Source organism: Cyanistes caeruleus, chromosome 3 (assembly GCF_971803275.1).
Source record: "Cyanistes caeruleus chromosome 3, bCyaCae1.hap1.1, whole genome shotgun sequence".
NCBI classification, from domain to species: Eukaryota; Metazoa; Chordata; class Aves; order Passeriformes; family Paridae; genus Cyanistes; species Cyanistes caeruleus.
Genome location: NC_141703.1, coordinates 61,064,928 through 61,079,119, shown reverse-complemented (window position 1 = coordinate 61,079,119; position 14,192 = coordinate 61,064,928). Strand labels below are relative to the sequence as shown.

Here is a 14,192-nt window from a genome sequence, read left to right as displayed (position 1 = left end):
AAAAAAAAGAGTGTGGACTTGCAGCTGTTTCTTGGGGATTTTTTCTGCCAGAGCCCAATTATCATAGAACTGTTTGTTTGATTAGTAGGTGAAACATATGTATGACTTGGCACAGCAGTCCAATAATAGCTTTCCTAAGGTGATCTTATAGATCTTTCCTGATTTAACCTTATCTGAGGCAATCTCAGTAGTATCAACTGAAAATGCAGTTTTGTTTTGCTGGCTGTATTTGTGCTGGGGGAAGTGTGCTTAGAATTGATAAAGCCAGTAAGGGGCAAACACTGACCAACTCCTTACAATTTGTCACATGCATTAGAAGCTTGAGCTTTACAATAATAGGGAGTTGGGAAGTGCTTTTGTATAAACAACATAAAAGAAACAAGAGTAGCTGGTGTATGTTATGGTTATGCTCATTGTGTTTGCCATTCTTAGTAAGAATTACCTGTATTGTTCATTGTTAATTTGGGCAGTTGAATTAAATGCTGTCTCAAGAGGGTGGTGAGGAATATTTAGTACTTGGGTCTCCTGCCTGATTACTCACAAAGTGGTCTTTAGAGTTAAGAGATCCTATGGAGAAGGTTTCATTTAAAGAGATTATCTGTGGAGTGGAAGCACTTGACAAAGATAGTATTTGAAGTGAGCATGGAAAAGTCTGCTTTTGCTACAATAAATGGAATTAACAATTTCTAAACTAGAGGAAAAGCATGGTGCGATAAATCTGAGAGTACCATGTGGGACCTTGAGAAAAGAAATAATTAAAGGCCATTCTTGGGTACATTACTTGTGCCAAGAGGGCACCTGTAACCATAACATTGTGCATGTTAAATGTGTTCTTAGGTCTGGCCTTTCAGCGTACTTGTTTTAATGTATTTTGTCTGTTTTGCGAAGGTTATGTTCTAAATTCTCTGCAGGTTATCATCTGTAGGGAGTTATGGTATATTTAGGATTTCTTAGTTATTTTAGGAAAATCTATTTCATAAAATATTAGATGGCATTCCATTTTATTAAGGCATACTCTATATTCTGTGGTTATGCTTTTCTAAGGTTTAGTATACTTCATTGTCTTTCATTATTTTGTAATTCCTCTTTACATTGCTTCATTCAGCTGATGAGCATGTTGAGTTTTTAATGCAGAATTAATATAAAAGTACACTTCCACATGAGTGGTAAAAGTCTAGAAATTATCAAACTTTTACTTAAAATTCAAAATATAAAGTAATTTGCATATTGAGAACTATGAATTGTATTATTTTAAATTTCGTAATACAGTATATTTTTAATGGATCCAGGCATGTAGTACTGGTGAACTAGTGTGTCTGGTACATCAGTGTGGATGCAGCAGGTGGATTCTCACAGGCAGTGAATATTGAAAGTTGTAAGACATAAAATGAAATCTAGTGTAGATCACCTTATTCTTCTTTCTGAAAAGGAAAAGCTTGTTAGGAAACTAAGTACAGTTTCCAAATGTGATGATGTTAGGAAGGTATTTGGTATTTACTTGGGCAAATTACTGTTGCATGGTGTCTTAACAAAATATGTCAGGATATTATAAATTATCTTAATGTTTTGAACCTTATGTGTTTGCTTTAGGAGTGGGCTTAAATAATGCCTGAGATACTATATGCTTCCTCCAATACATTGCCAGATGGTCTGAGTAGTTTGTTTATGCTCTACTGGCTTGTCTTTTACTTGCTTTTTCCTTGCTGATTTTTAGGTTAGTTGAGGTGACTACTTTTTCTTCCCCCTCAAAGGCACGCCAAAAAAAATCCCCAAAGAACAGGGAGGAAACTTACAATGAAAGCAGTTTCACTCTGGCTAAGGGAGCTGGAAGGTGTCAGAATAGTCATCCACAGCAGAAGATCCTTGTAAATTCTGTCCAGTTTGTGTGGCACGACTCATTGCTAAGAACCCATGGTGGAGAGCCATAATAAAGCCTGAGTTTAGAGCAATGGAATTTTTAAATGCTTGAGTCAGATCTTTCAGTCTCGGAGGTTGAGAGGATGTCCCTTTTGTGAACTGCAAAATTCAGTGTTTGAGTGTCTTGTGTTCGCAGCTCCTAAGGAATATGTTTCCAGATAAAGCACTCATATTTGTGTATGCAGGTAGTATGTGGATGGAAAGGAGGGTAACGACTAAAAGAAGTTTGGCATGTTTTTTCTAAAAGCTCTTCCTGTGACTGCTGCAAAGAGTTTATAATTCTGTACATAATTGTTTCATTAAGGATACCTGTTACGTTTTTGTATTTTGGAGTTTTGTTACTTATTTTAGGACCTTTGGATTGAATCTTGATTTTAGATTAATGTGCTAAAGCATCTGAAAGACTTTGTGGCACTTAGATTTTCATGAACTTTTTATTATTTTAAACTACCTGTCACATATCAGATGATCAGCATGTATGTTGTGAAATTGGCCTTCTTTGAGCAGTTTGACTAATACTGCACCAAAAAATTGACCAGTGTATGTAAAATTCAGACTGCCACATTGTGTATGAGAGGAATAACTTCACTGTTTCCGTGGGTTAATGCCAGTTTTTATGTTGAATATACTTGTTCCTAAAGGCTAAGAGTTTGGTTTGCTAAACCTTTTTGTCTTAAGGCAGTGTACAGCATGTTTAGAAAACAAATAAGTCTGCTTTAAAGCTACAGTATGTATCTGTCTCTGTAGGAGGAGAGGATGAAACAAAGACTAATGATGTGCAGTCACTGGGGTCTGGTGCTGGAGAATACGAGCCAATCAGTGATGATGAACTGGATGAAATTCTGGCAGGTGATGCTGAAAAGCGTGAGGATCAACAGGAGGATGAGAAGATGCCTGGTAAAAGTATATCAAACCCCTTTGTGATTATTTGAATATAAAGATTAGATCAGTGTGCATATAATGCTATTGTGATGTTGAAAGTATTTCTGAATTAGGAGTGCAGTCTGTGAGCAGATTCTGTCTCTGCTTGAATGCTTTCCAAGTGCAGTGGGAAGAATGGAATTGTCTAATTGTCCTAAGTTCACTTGGGTAATCTGGGCTGTGTGAACTAGCTTTCTGAGCATTTAATTTGAATCCATCTTATCATGTTCAGTTGTATTGTGACTTTTCTGAATGCATAAGTAATATGTCCAAACGTGCTGTCTAAGCAGGATCTGAGCAACCTTTCACAAAGGGATTGCAATAAAAATAAAGCAGAATATTAGGCATGGGTTGGGTTTTTTAATCCGTATAGCTTTTTATTTCTATTTCTTTTTGTATTTCTCCTGTTTTCCACCCATCTGAGTGAGTTTTGACATTCTCACCTGGAGGGTCCAAGAGGATTGCAGAACAATGTTCATGTAATAAATATATATATATATATATATATATATTGCTTTCAGGAGACAGGCATGTGCACAGCATGTGAAATTAATCAGCTGTGGTAAGGGATGGTGATGTGATAACTCATTCTTTGTCAATGTTTTTGCAGATCCAGTGGATGTTATAGATGTAGACTGGTCCAGTCTTATGCCAAAGCAGCCAAAAGAACCACGTGAGCCTGGGGCTGCGCTCTTAAAATTCACACCAGGTGCTGTTATGCTGAGAGTTGGCATTTCCAAGCGGTTGGCAGGACCAGAGCTCTTCACCAAAATAAAAGAGACATGCCAGAGAGTGTTAGAAAAACCTAAAGGTAACTTCTGCAGGGATTAAACTCTCTTTTATGTGTAATGAGAAAGTCCTTATGAAATGTGCATTAGTTCATTATTTTAGGTTTCAAAGACCACAAAAAGTGCATAATGAGTATTGTGTGAAAATTACGGAAATGTGATACAGTAGCATGTTGGTCAGATTAGTGTTTTGATTGCAGCAGTGGTGAGGAGGTCTAGACTAATAAAACAAAATTGCTTTTATCTTAGTGGAATATTCTTTTTGTGAGGCCATTCATGCTTTTCTAGCCTGACTTGTCTTTGTCTTAGAGAGCTAAATGTCTTTTCCAGTGAACTAGAAGTAGTATTTCAAGAAAGAAATAAAGATTTCTTATTTTCATTCTAAGGCTCCTTTCTAGGATTCATAGATAGGGGTTTTGGCTCAGAATGAAGGCACTAAGTGAAATATGTATATTATATCTCTACTAAAAATGGGAAATACAATAATTCACAGGTTTGGACATAGTGTATGTTGCAAGACATGCATGATAAATGGGATAGGTGTCAATTGTACTAGTAATGTTTACTACAGTTCTGAGTGTTAGCAGGGCTTTTCCATGAGAAAAAAAAATACTGGTTTTTCTCTTTCACATCCCAGGAACCAGTTGACCTGCTTGTAACAACTTGCCTGGTAGAATGGTTCTTTTGGGACCATGACACATTTGCTTTCTGTAAGACCTCTATGCAAATTATTGCAGGATCTGAATGTTAGAAAATTGTGGCTTACAAATAACAGTATCTGCAGAGCTCATGGGTTTTTTTACTCAGTAAATTCTAGTTCTTAATTTAAAACAATACCTTTCACTTTACACTATTCTTTTGTCTTCTTAACTTCACAGTCTCAGATAAGAGGGGGGAAAAAAATCCTAAACTTCTTTTAGTTGTGCTAATCTCCATCAATATCGCTGTTTGCTTGAGCCATTTAAATTGTATAACTGTATTAACTGTGAGCTGTTACTATTGCTCCTATTTTTTTTTTTTGAGTCCAGTAAAATACTGAGTTTTCCCTCAGTATACGAACTGATATAGTCAAGGTGTGAACTGTGTCTCTCTCCCTGTAAGCCTTAATTTTGCTGTATACTTCAACAATTCTTACCAGGGATTCCTTGCAACAGCGACTGCACTGCAGGATCATTCCAGCTGGGTGTTCAAAATGATACCTGAAATAATCTCAGCAATCCTTTCATGCTACCCTAGAAATACAGTCCTTAGAGATAATAGGAGGCTCTCCAGTGCTGCCTCTGGACTGTCTTAAGTATACTTGGATTCAGCAGAACCTTGCCCTGGAGAGGATGGGGGATTTGAAGTGCCTCTCTTGGTTTCCCTTTGGTGTGTGTGTGCAGTCTGTCAACATCAGAGTTCCAGCACTGCTAGTAGGCTTTCAAGTGTCTGCACTTCCTCTGCAATTGGCCAGATGAGTTCTCTTTATAGAGACTACACAGCCACAGCACATATATTCTAAAGAAAGACACAAGTATGGTGCCCTGAAAACTGAATGGATCTGCGCTAGATGTGCTCACTGTGTGTAACACTGAAAAAGCAGCATTTTCACTCTGGACTTCATGGTCATATGATTTGTCTCCCTGTCTTATTCCTGAGGTTGGTGTTCCCATCTTTGTTCTTGTTGAGGAACAAATTGAAATATTTCTGGTAATACTATTAAATGCATTAAGTAGGGAAATGATACCTGGTTTCAGGGTGTGCTTTTTAAATTATTTTTGCTTTGGAAACAAAAATCTGTAGTATGTCATGGTATTGAGATTTTTAGCTGACATGCCCTCTATTATATGCAGTTGCTCCTCTAAGGATATGGACATGCTTACTTGCCAGATATGCTCAGCAAGCATCTGGCACCTGAGAAGACTCTGCAAGCTGTCTGTTTTACCTTTGAAGTGACCTTTTTGTGTCTTGTCACTTATTTCCATTTTTTGATTGTCCATTGAGGTTGTCTTTGACTTCAGTGCAGTTCCCTTTAACCTGCCCTTCATTTCATGTAACTTACTTGTTTCTTTTCACCTTGTTTAAAAAGTAGTTTAAAAACTACCGAGTTTCATCCAAGTTCTGAGTGGTTTAAAAAATGCCTCTTTGTCCTCTTCTATGTTCATACTGACAAACTGCTAGAGCAGTCTTTGCTTTTGAAAGTATTTTCCCCCAGGGTTCTTCACATCTTGAGTGATGTGTTAAATTCTCTGCTGAACACGAGCTTTGCTATGTAGAGGCAGCTGGATTCGACTCAGCCACATACTTTTCCGGCTTTTTTTCTATTACATTATAATCTTCCCATTTACTGTAGAAGGGCTGTAAATCAACGAGCTCTGGTCCAGCCCTGTGTGCTCTTTTTGTCTTTGCATTTCCTAGAAACATATGAATCTTGTTGCGGAACAAGATTCACCTCAGGATCCATCTTTTCTAGAAGTGTTCTTTCTCCACACTGTTTCTTCAGGTAAATGTGTTGAAGGACTGGTCCTGCCACCTTGAGTTCTGTTAAATGGCTTAGGTGAGCTGGTAGGAAGGGGTGATCCATTGGCAGCTACTGACTTGTTCTCCAGGTTCATCCACCACAAATGAAAAAATTATCCTAGGTAATTGTATTTCACTTCTGCATAGCCATACAAAAAAAGCGTTGACATTGGCACAGTTACCTGATGTCTTGCAAAGAAGTGAAACTTGGGCTACTTTATGATTAATGCAGGTGGTAAACAAACACCTTTTGTCCATCACACGTCTGACCATAAATCATACCCTGTCTTTAGTCCAAAGCTGTCACTTCATTTTTAGGCTTCACAGTGATTGCTGTCTCAATATTGCTTTCCAGTGCTGAAACTAAATACAAGGATATCAGTCCTTCCCTTTGAACGTTGAAGGATTTATTCATATACTTTTATAAACTGAAATACTCTTTATTTTTTTTCCAAATTTGATATTGTTTAGAAGGCAGAAATACAAATAGTAAAATGTTAAGAAAATTGATATGACTGTATGTTTCTGTTCAAAAATACCATGTTTATATTTGATCTCTGCAAATCTCACTTCTTTCTAGATGCAGAAAACCTTTTTGAACATGAGCTGGGAGCACTGAACATGGCTGCACTTCGGCGAAAAGAGGAGAGAGCCGGCCTTCTCAGCAATCTGGGTCCTTGCTGCAAAGCGCTGTGCTTCCGCAGGGATTCTGCAATTCGGAAGCAGCTCATGAAGAATGAAAAGGCAAGTGGTCTGCTTACAGTGCTGGGTCCAAGTGTGGGAACACATGCTCCTAAGCAGAGCTTTTCTCTTGGGAGATAATTTTTGTGTTTGTTGTTCTGAAGCAGATCTGGTCCTTTAAATAATAAACTGACTTTTATTTATAGAGGTTGTAGGGTGTTTATTTTTTATGTAAAATGAGAGATTAATTTGAGACTAGAACTAGGTCCTGTTTCTTACAATTTTGGGGTTTAAATTCTGGAGATACATTTTCTATATTTAGAGAATACATAATAAAAATAATTAGGTAAAATATTCTTTCAAAGGTAACTGTTGAATAACTTTCCTGTTTAAAGTTCTGTGTGCTTTTGTAAGAATTGTAAGAATCCAAGTTAAAATAAAAACTTCTGCCGTAAGTTTTACGATTTTGTATGCTGGTACAAAAATCATAATTCTCCAAGTTTTTTCTAGTGGTATGATTAGTATGATTAAACCTCTAATTACTGAGAGTACTTGAGGTTAATTTCCCAGCTTGCATGTTAAAAGACATTGTTTTCAGTTCTTCCCTTTTTTAAATTCCATTTCCATTTTCAACAGGGTGCAACAAAACAAACTTACACAAATTCCGCAGCGATGGACAGCGACTTGTTACGGTTGAGTCTACGGTTATTCAAACGAAAGACTGTGTGCCAAGTTCCTGGGCAGGAAAAGACAGAGGACAGCAAAATTCCGCAGCCAGCTCTCCAGCAGGAAGTGTGTGTGACTTGAGGAAGTGGCTGCAGTGGCACTTCCTTGATTTTGAGTTGATTTCTCACTACCAGTGTGTTGGTGTTGCTGTTTAGAACTGGTGGTTGTAAAGCGGCTCTAGAAGATGTAAGGAAATACTCCATTTGTACACAGTTAAGAATATTGGGTTTAGATGTGAATAGGAGTGAAAAATTAAGACTTCTGTGTGGGGGGGTCTCTGCAATTTTTGTAATATTGAACCTTACACTGTAACATAAACCTGTTTTATGGTGCATCAAGTGTAATAATGTGAAGATGTCTGGGTTTAACAGTTTATAACATCAGCTGATATTAAACTGAGGAAAACTGTCTGTGAATCTTTTTCCTGACTATGAATGGGTATTTCCACCACCACCTTGGTCCCTCAGTACACTTCTGAAATTTGTTAAATAGTTGTGAATCTGTTTGCCTTCTTTTTTCCAAATCCCTTTCTTATCACAGTAGCCTCTGGTGTGGATTTGGATCAAACTCTAATTCTTTTCCAACTTTAACATAGGTTTTCTTTAATGTAATTTCTGAATACAAAAATCTAGTCCAGTCAGTTGAGGCTCCCTTTCGTGTTAATTAAAGAGAAAGTTTCTACAAAAAAAAACCAAAAACAAAAACAACAAAAAAAAAAACCAAACAAAAAAACCCCACTTGAAGAAATTATTACAGTTTAGGTGTCTGTATTTGTGAGACTAACTGCATTTTGGAAATGCTGTCTCCTTTCAAAAACAACTAGCTAGTGCATGTTGAAAAACTCCTGCAGAGCAGCGCAGTCATTCATTGCAGCCAGCAGGGCTTTGTGTGGGAACCTGCTTTTCAAACCTGATTTCCTTTTACAACAAGGTAATCCACCTGGTTGATCTAGGGAAGCTAGTTGATGTAATCTTCTTGGATTTCAATAAAGCTTTTGATACAGTCTCTCAAATATCCTTCTGGACAAAAAGAATGTCCAGCACACAGCTGGATAAACGCACCATGTGATGGGTGAGGAGCTGGCTCATGGGTCAGGTACACAGGGTTACAGTGAATGGGGTGACATCAGAGTGGTGACCTGTCACTAGTGGGGTTCCATCCAGGGTTCCATCCTCGGCCCTGTGCTCTTCGTCACTGTCATTAAAGGCTAAGTAGCCTTGCCAGTGATACTAAATTAGGAGGAACTATTGATCCCCTGGAAGGCAGGGGGCCCTGAAGAGAGACCTCGATAAATTAGAGATGGGCAATTGCTACCCATGTGAGGTTCAACAAGGGCAAGCGCTGCATTCTGTTCCTGGGATGGGACAACTCCAGATGGATGTACTGACTGTGGAATGAGAGGTTGGAAAGGAGCCCCATGGAAAGGCACCTGAAGGTCCTGGTCAATGGCAGGTCAGCAGTGCCCTGGCAGCTGTGTCCTGCCTTATATTGCACACAGCATCTCCAGCCTGGCAAGGGAGGGGAGTGTCCTGTTGTTCTGCACTGCGGCACCTCGAGTTCTGTGTGCAGTTTGGGGTGCCACAATAGAAACAAGAAATTTAACTATTAGTGTCTAAAAGGAGGGCAGAGAGGATGGTGAAGGGCCTTGAGGGGGTGCCATAGGAGAAGCAGCTGAAGTCACTTGGTCTGTTCAGCTGGAGGAGAGCAGAGACCTCACTGGTCTTCAACATCCTCACAAGAGGAAAAGGAGGGGCAGGCACTGACCTCTTCCTTGTGGTGACCCCTTACAGGAGCAGAGGAGACAGCATGAGGCTGTGATGGGAAGTTTGGGTTGGATATCAGGAAAAGGTTCCTCACTCAGAGGGTGACTGGACACTGGAATAGGCTCCCCAGGGAAGTGGTCACAGCACTAGCCTGACAGAGCTCAAGAAGCATTTGGACAAGGCTTTCAGGCACGTGGTGTGATTCCTGGGGTATTCTCTGCAGGGCGAGGAGTTCAACTGATGATTCCTGGGTGTCCCAATTCAGGATGTTCTGTGATGGATTTTGCATTCTGTTAGTTATCAGGACAGATCAATCCCATGCAGCAGCCTGAGGGTGTTTCACAACTGCTGAGTTTCAGGTTTTGTGTGTTAGCTGTAGAGGCACTAACCAATGATGTTTTTGCTGTTTATTAAGATTTCCGAGGCATGTTAGGGACTTGTCAAATCTGGGCTCAATTTTGTAAGAATTGTTTTATTGCAAAATCTGTGAGGGATCTTTGGATCATACCAGTCTTGAAACCAAGACTTCTAAAACCTCAGACTAGGTCTTTGTGTATACCTCTATACTTTTCCTGGCTTTAAACTTGAGCTGCTTCTTTGAATTCTGCTCACAGAGAATTGAAAAAAAAAACAAACATAGCTATACCTTGATGCTGGGTTGCTGAAGATCAGCTTGCTTTTGTTGTTCTCTCTCAGGTTGAAAATGAGTTACAAACCACTAAATTTTTTGACAAGTTGGCTTATATCAGTTTCTAATCCTTTTTTCTCCACTTGGAGCCAGCACACTGTGGTGGGATGTTGAGTGTGCTAACAGCAGGTCTGTCTCACATCTGTGATTGCTGCAGTTGTATTGGCTTCGGGCAAAGGCCTAGCTGTGAACAGCAATGCAGTTCAAATACAGAGATTTCTTACCATAATGCTTTCTGTAACACCTAGTACCTTAGGGTTCAGTAAAATGTTCTTACACTACATTTAAAGAATTGTTGAAGATGATGTGAGGAAGTTTTTATTTCTGTTTTTAGTTCTATTTTTTTAAGTGCCTACACAGCAGTGTATGGTACTCATATAAAATATAAATGATGTGAGAAATCTCTGCCATTTTTTTTTTATTCCTATTAAGCTATGTAACTCAGGCAAAACTTCATTTTCTATTTTTCACTTTCTGGACATTTTTAGCTTGCTAACTCTTATTTGTGATGTCATTGATGTTTTTTTATATGCTTATAAAAAAATGACGTGTCTTAAATGCTGTAGTACCCGAGCAAGAGTTAACAAACCAATTCTATTCAGCATTTAAATGTGTTCTCTGTTTTATAGCTACAATAATGCTGCCTTTAAGCTGAAAGTATTAGATCATTGCTACCAATTATGTTAAAGCCTATTTTAACCTCTGTCTCTAAAAGGCATAAAAATGTTTGATAGCTAGAAACAGCCTTATCTGAGACCACAGTACACAAAATAGATTAATGGTGTGGCATTTAATTACACCGTGCTTTAAACTGTCTTCCTGTAAAACAGTCAAGGTGTATATATGCACTTAGTTTGGAGAAGAGTATTTCACATTACCCTAGGAAACTCAAAGTAGGTCTGATGGGCTACTATGAGTATCTCCTGAAGTGACAGTGTCCCGTCAAAGCCAGTGCTGACCTGTACCATCATTTGCTGGGATTATACAAAGAACAGTGCTGAAATTGCCTCTTACACACCTTTGCTTTAATCCAGTTTGCAGCACTTATGACTGCAGAAGTATGTTAACAGTACTGGCAGAAAACCTAGGTGTTCCTGTGGGAAGCCCTAAGAATCTTTTTCAAGCATTTCCCTTCACCTGTCAGAAATTACTGTATGGGTAGAGCCCAGTAAGTATGAAGTTCCTGTGTCTGAGTATTTTAGTCTCCGTCATTTTAACTAAAAGTAATGTTTAGTTTGCAGGGAATATAAGTTAAAAACTGTCATCAGGTAGTTTTACAATAGCTTTAAGAAAAGGAGAATTGCCTACATCCCAGTTTCAGAAAAAGGTGTGAAACTTGTCTGAATTGCAGACCTTGCTTTAGGACCTTCCATCTTTGGACCCTCCACACCTACCATGTGTTGATTATCATTTCTGTGATGGGTCTTTTGCATCTTTTCTTCCCTCCCCATTGCTCTCCTAGCTTGATTTTGAGGGGAAAAAGAATGGGTGGAAGAATTTTTGTCCATTTCACATTTTGTAAGGCTTCAGGTGGATACACAAGAGCCTGTAATGTTTCCAGCAGTGAGGCTATATATATGCGTTAGGTGCCCTTTTGTGCGCTGGCTTCAAGTCTGAAAACACGGAGAAGCATCTCTCCCTACTCAGTTTTTTCCTTTTGAGCTGTGGCAGCGACTTGAAAGCGGTCCCTGAACCAGCTTAGAGACGTCTGCCCTCTCTGCTGCTAAGCCCATGCTGTGCCTGGTTGGACGATAAATTAGTTTTAAGCATCCCCGAGGTGCCACTGGCACGTGGCGCTGCAGAACAACGAGCTGTGCCTGTGCTGGTGGATGAACCAGGCTTTCATCCCAGTGAAACGCTGGGCCCGGCTCCTGCAGCCGGAACAGATTCTCGGGAAGAGCAGATTTTCAGAGCCTCAAGACACAAATGGGACTATGACCTGTATCTTGGGGTAGTGTCACATTCATTATCCCAAACACTACTTCAGGGCTATTGCTGCTTCAGCTAGTGGGGGGAGATAAGGATTTAGACAGTGGGCCATCTGCACAGCGTACTCAAAAGCGTACTTAAAAGAGTTTAAACAATTTTGGAAGATTAAAGCTTTTATTTGAATTGCTTTGACATAGTTGGGTTCTCCTTTTCCTGCTGTAAGGATGCCATTTGTCAGGGAACAGGCTGGCTGAAGCTGGACACAGCCTGTGTATTCAATACCAAAATTTGCTACTAGATAAAAGAGTTCAGGAGCCTCTTGTTTTGCAGTAGCAGTCAATGTCTGTTTTTCTAAGGATCCTTTTACAAAGCAGCTGTTTTAACTGTACAAGTCTTTGTTTTAATGCCAATTGGAGGCCCAAAGATATGGTACCAAATGCTTGGTCTCACTGCACACATTGTGAGTAAGGGATTGTGGGCAGTGTGGGTGTCCAAGGTGTTTTTGGATGCAATTTGGATTTGGATGCAATTGAGAACGGCAAATGAATTGTTAAAATTATAATGAAAAGCTCTAAACAAAGCCCTAAACTCCAAAGTAAAGCAATGTGACCAAACATCAAGATGTGAGGAGTTTCTTCAACAGCTAGCCTCCAGAAAATTTGAAAATTTGTCCCATCAGGCTGTATAAAGGAGACCAATCATGTGGGAGAGACAAGTGCTGAAACAGTATTTAGTGGCCAAATGCCCAGAGTTTTATGGAAGAAGTCTGTTTTTGTACTGTACAGCCGGTATTATTGCCTCTGCCCAATCAGTAGGAATCAACTGATGAAAGGGAGAAGATAAACTTCTGGGAAAGCTTAATTTCTTAATATCTGCTTTCACTGCTGAGGGTGCATCTATCACAGACTTGCTTTCTTTCATTAGTGATAAAATTGAGGTGTTACCTACAAAGATTGAAGTGTCAGAATACATATCTGTACAAACTGCTGAGTCGCGGAGCAATGTGCTGCCAGATTGTTAGTGTATGATTTTAAGTGCCTTGTATACACAGAAAATGCAGAAAATGCACACACAAACTGTGCTAGCAAGAGGTTTCAGAGGACTTACGGAACGTCTCGCACAAGGTTAGTAAGAAAAAGTTAAGCTGTAGTGAGTGAAGAATAAAGAAATGACATGAATTTTAAATTAATGAGGAAACAGAAGGCAAAATAGAGGATTAACTGATCATGTCTCATCACAAACAGCTCACAGTGGGTGACCTCCCTGTACATTTGTGATTTGGGAAGGAGCTGTCTGAGAAGCAAGATGAGAAAATTTGCAAATTACAGTTAACAACTGGAGGGAAACCCAAAGAGATGTGTTTGCTGCCATGTGGTCTATTCATTTAGCTCATTTCAAGTCCTTCTGCCAGTCAGCATCAAGATGTCCAGAAGTGACTCCATTTGGTTTGCTCAGCATGGGTTTGGTCACAGGGCTCTACAGGGATGGGTTCTGTGAGAAGCAGCCAGAAGTTTCCCCCAAGTCCAGTGGTGACAGTGGTAACACCTCTGGGATAGCAGAGTTAGGAAAGGGAAGGAAAAAGCCTGTGTCATTGTAGATGGAGATAGGAGTGAGAATACATGAGAGGAACAGCCCTGCAGACTCCAAGGTCAGTGGGGAAGGAGGGACAGGAGGTGCCCCAGGCAGCAGAGCTGGGATTCCCCTGCAGCCCCTGGTGCAGCCCATGGTGAGGTAGCTGTGCCCTGCAGCCCGTGGATGTCCTTGGGGAAGCAGTGGCAGCATGTGAAGAGCCCACACTGGAGCCAAGGGATGCCCAATGGAGGCTGCTCCTGCGGGAAGCCCATGCTGGAGCAGCCTCCTGGCAGCACCTTGGTCCTGTGCAGAGAGGAGCCCACACTGGATCAGGCTTGTTTGCAGGACTTGTGACCCTGTGGGGACCCACGCTGGAGCACTTTTTGAAGAACTGCAGCCATGGAAAATTCTCAGGCAGAAATTCATGGAAGTCTTCCATAGGAGGGCCTCACACTGGGCCAGGGGAAGAGTGTTAGTCCTGAGGAGGAGGAGGAGGAGGAAGAAGCAGCAGAGACAGCAAGTGATGAACTGACCACAGCCCCCATTCTCCATTCATCGGTGCCACTGAGGTGGGGCAGATAGAGAATTCAAGAGTAAAGTTAAGCCCAGGAAGAAAGGAAGAGTGAGAGAAAGGTGTTCTAAAACTTGGGTGTTAATTCTCATTACTCTGATAATAAGTTAAGTAAGTTTTTATTTGAATGAGTCTGT

At 40.1% G+C, this 14,192-nt stretch overlaps 1 protein-coding gene across 5 annotated transcripts in view; it reads left to right on the top strand.

The window, feature by feature from the left end:
* ZC3H13 (zinc finger CCCH-type containing 13) overlaps window positions 1–7,948 on the top strand; it is a 46,598-nt gene extending 38,650 nt beyond the window's left edge. For 3 of the 5 annotated variants that reach the window (XM_086881260.1, XM_086881263.1, XM_086881264.1), the window contains 4 exons: window positions 2,665–2,820; window positions 3,449–3,649; window positions 6,706–6,869; window positions 7,443–7,948. In XM_086881260.1, coding sequence (XP_086737386.1) covers window positions 2,665–2,820; window positions 3,449–3,649; window positions 6,706–6,869; window positions 7,443–7,613 — 692 coding nt within the window. In that variant the 3' untranslated portion in view covers window positions 7,614–7,948. The remainder of the gene's footprint in view (window positions 1–2,664; window positions 2,821–3,448; window positions 3,650–6,705; window positions 6,870–7,442) is intronic. The other 2 variants (XM_086881262.1, XM_086881265.1) reach the window with 1 other exon arrangement.
* Window positions 7,949–14,192: the final 6,244 nt, after the last annotated feature.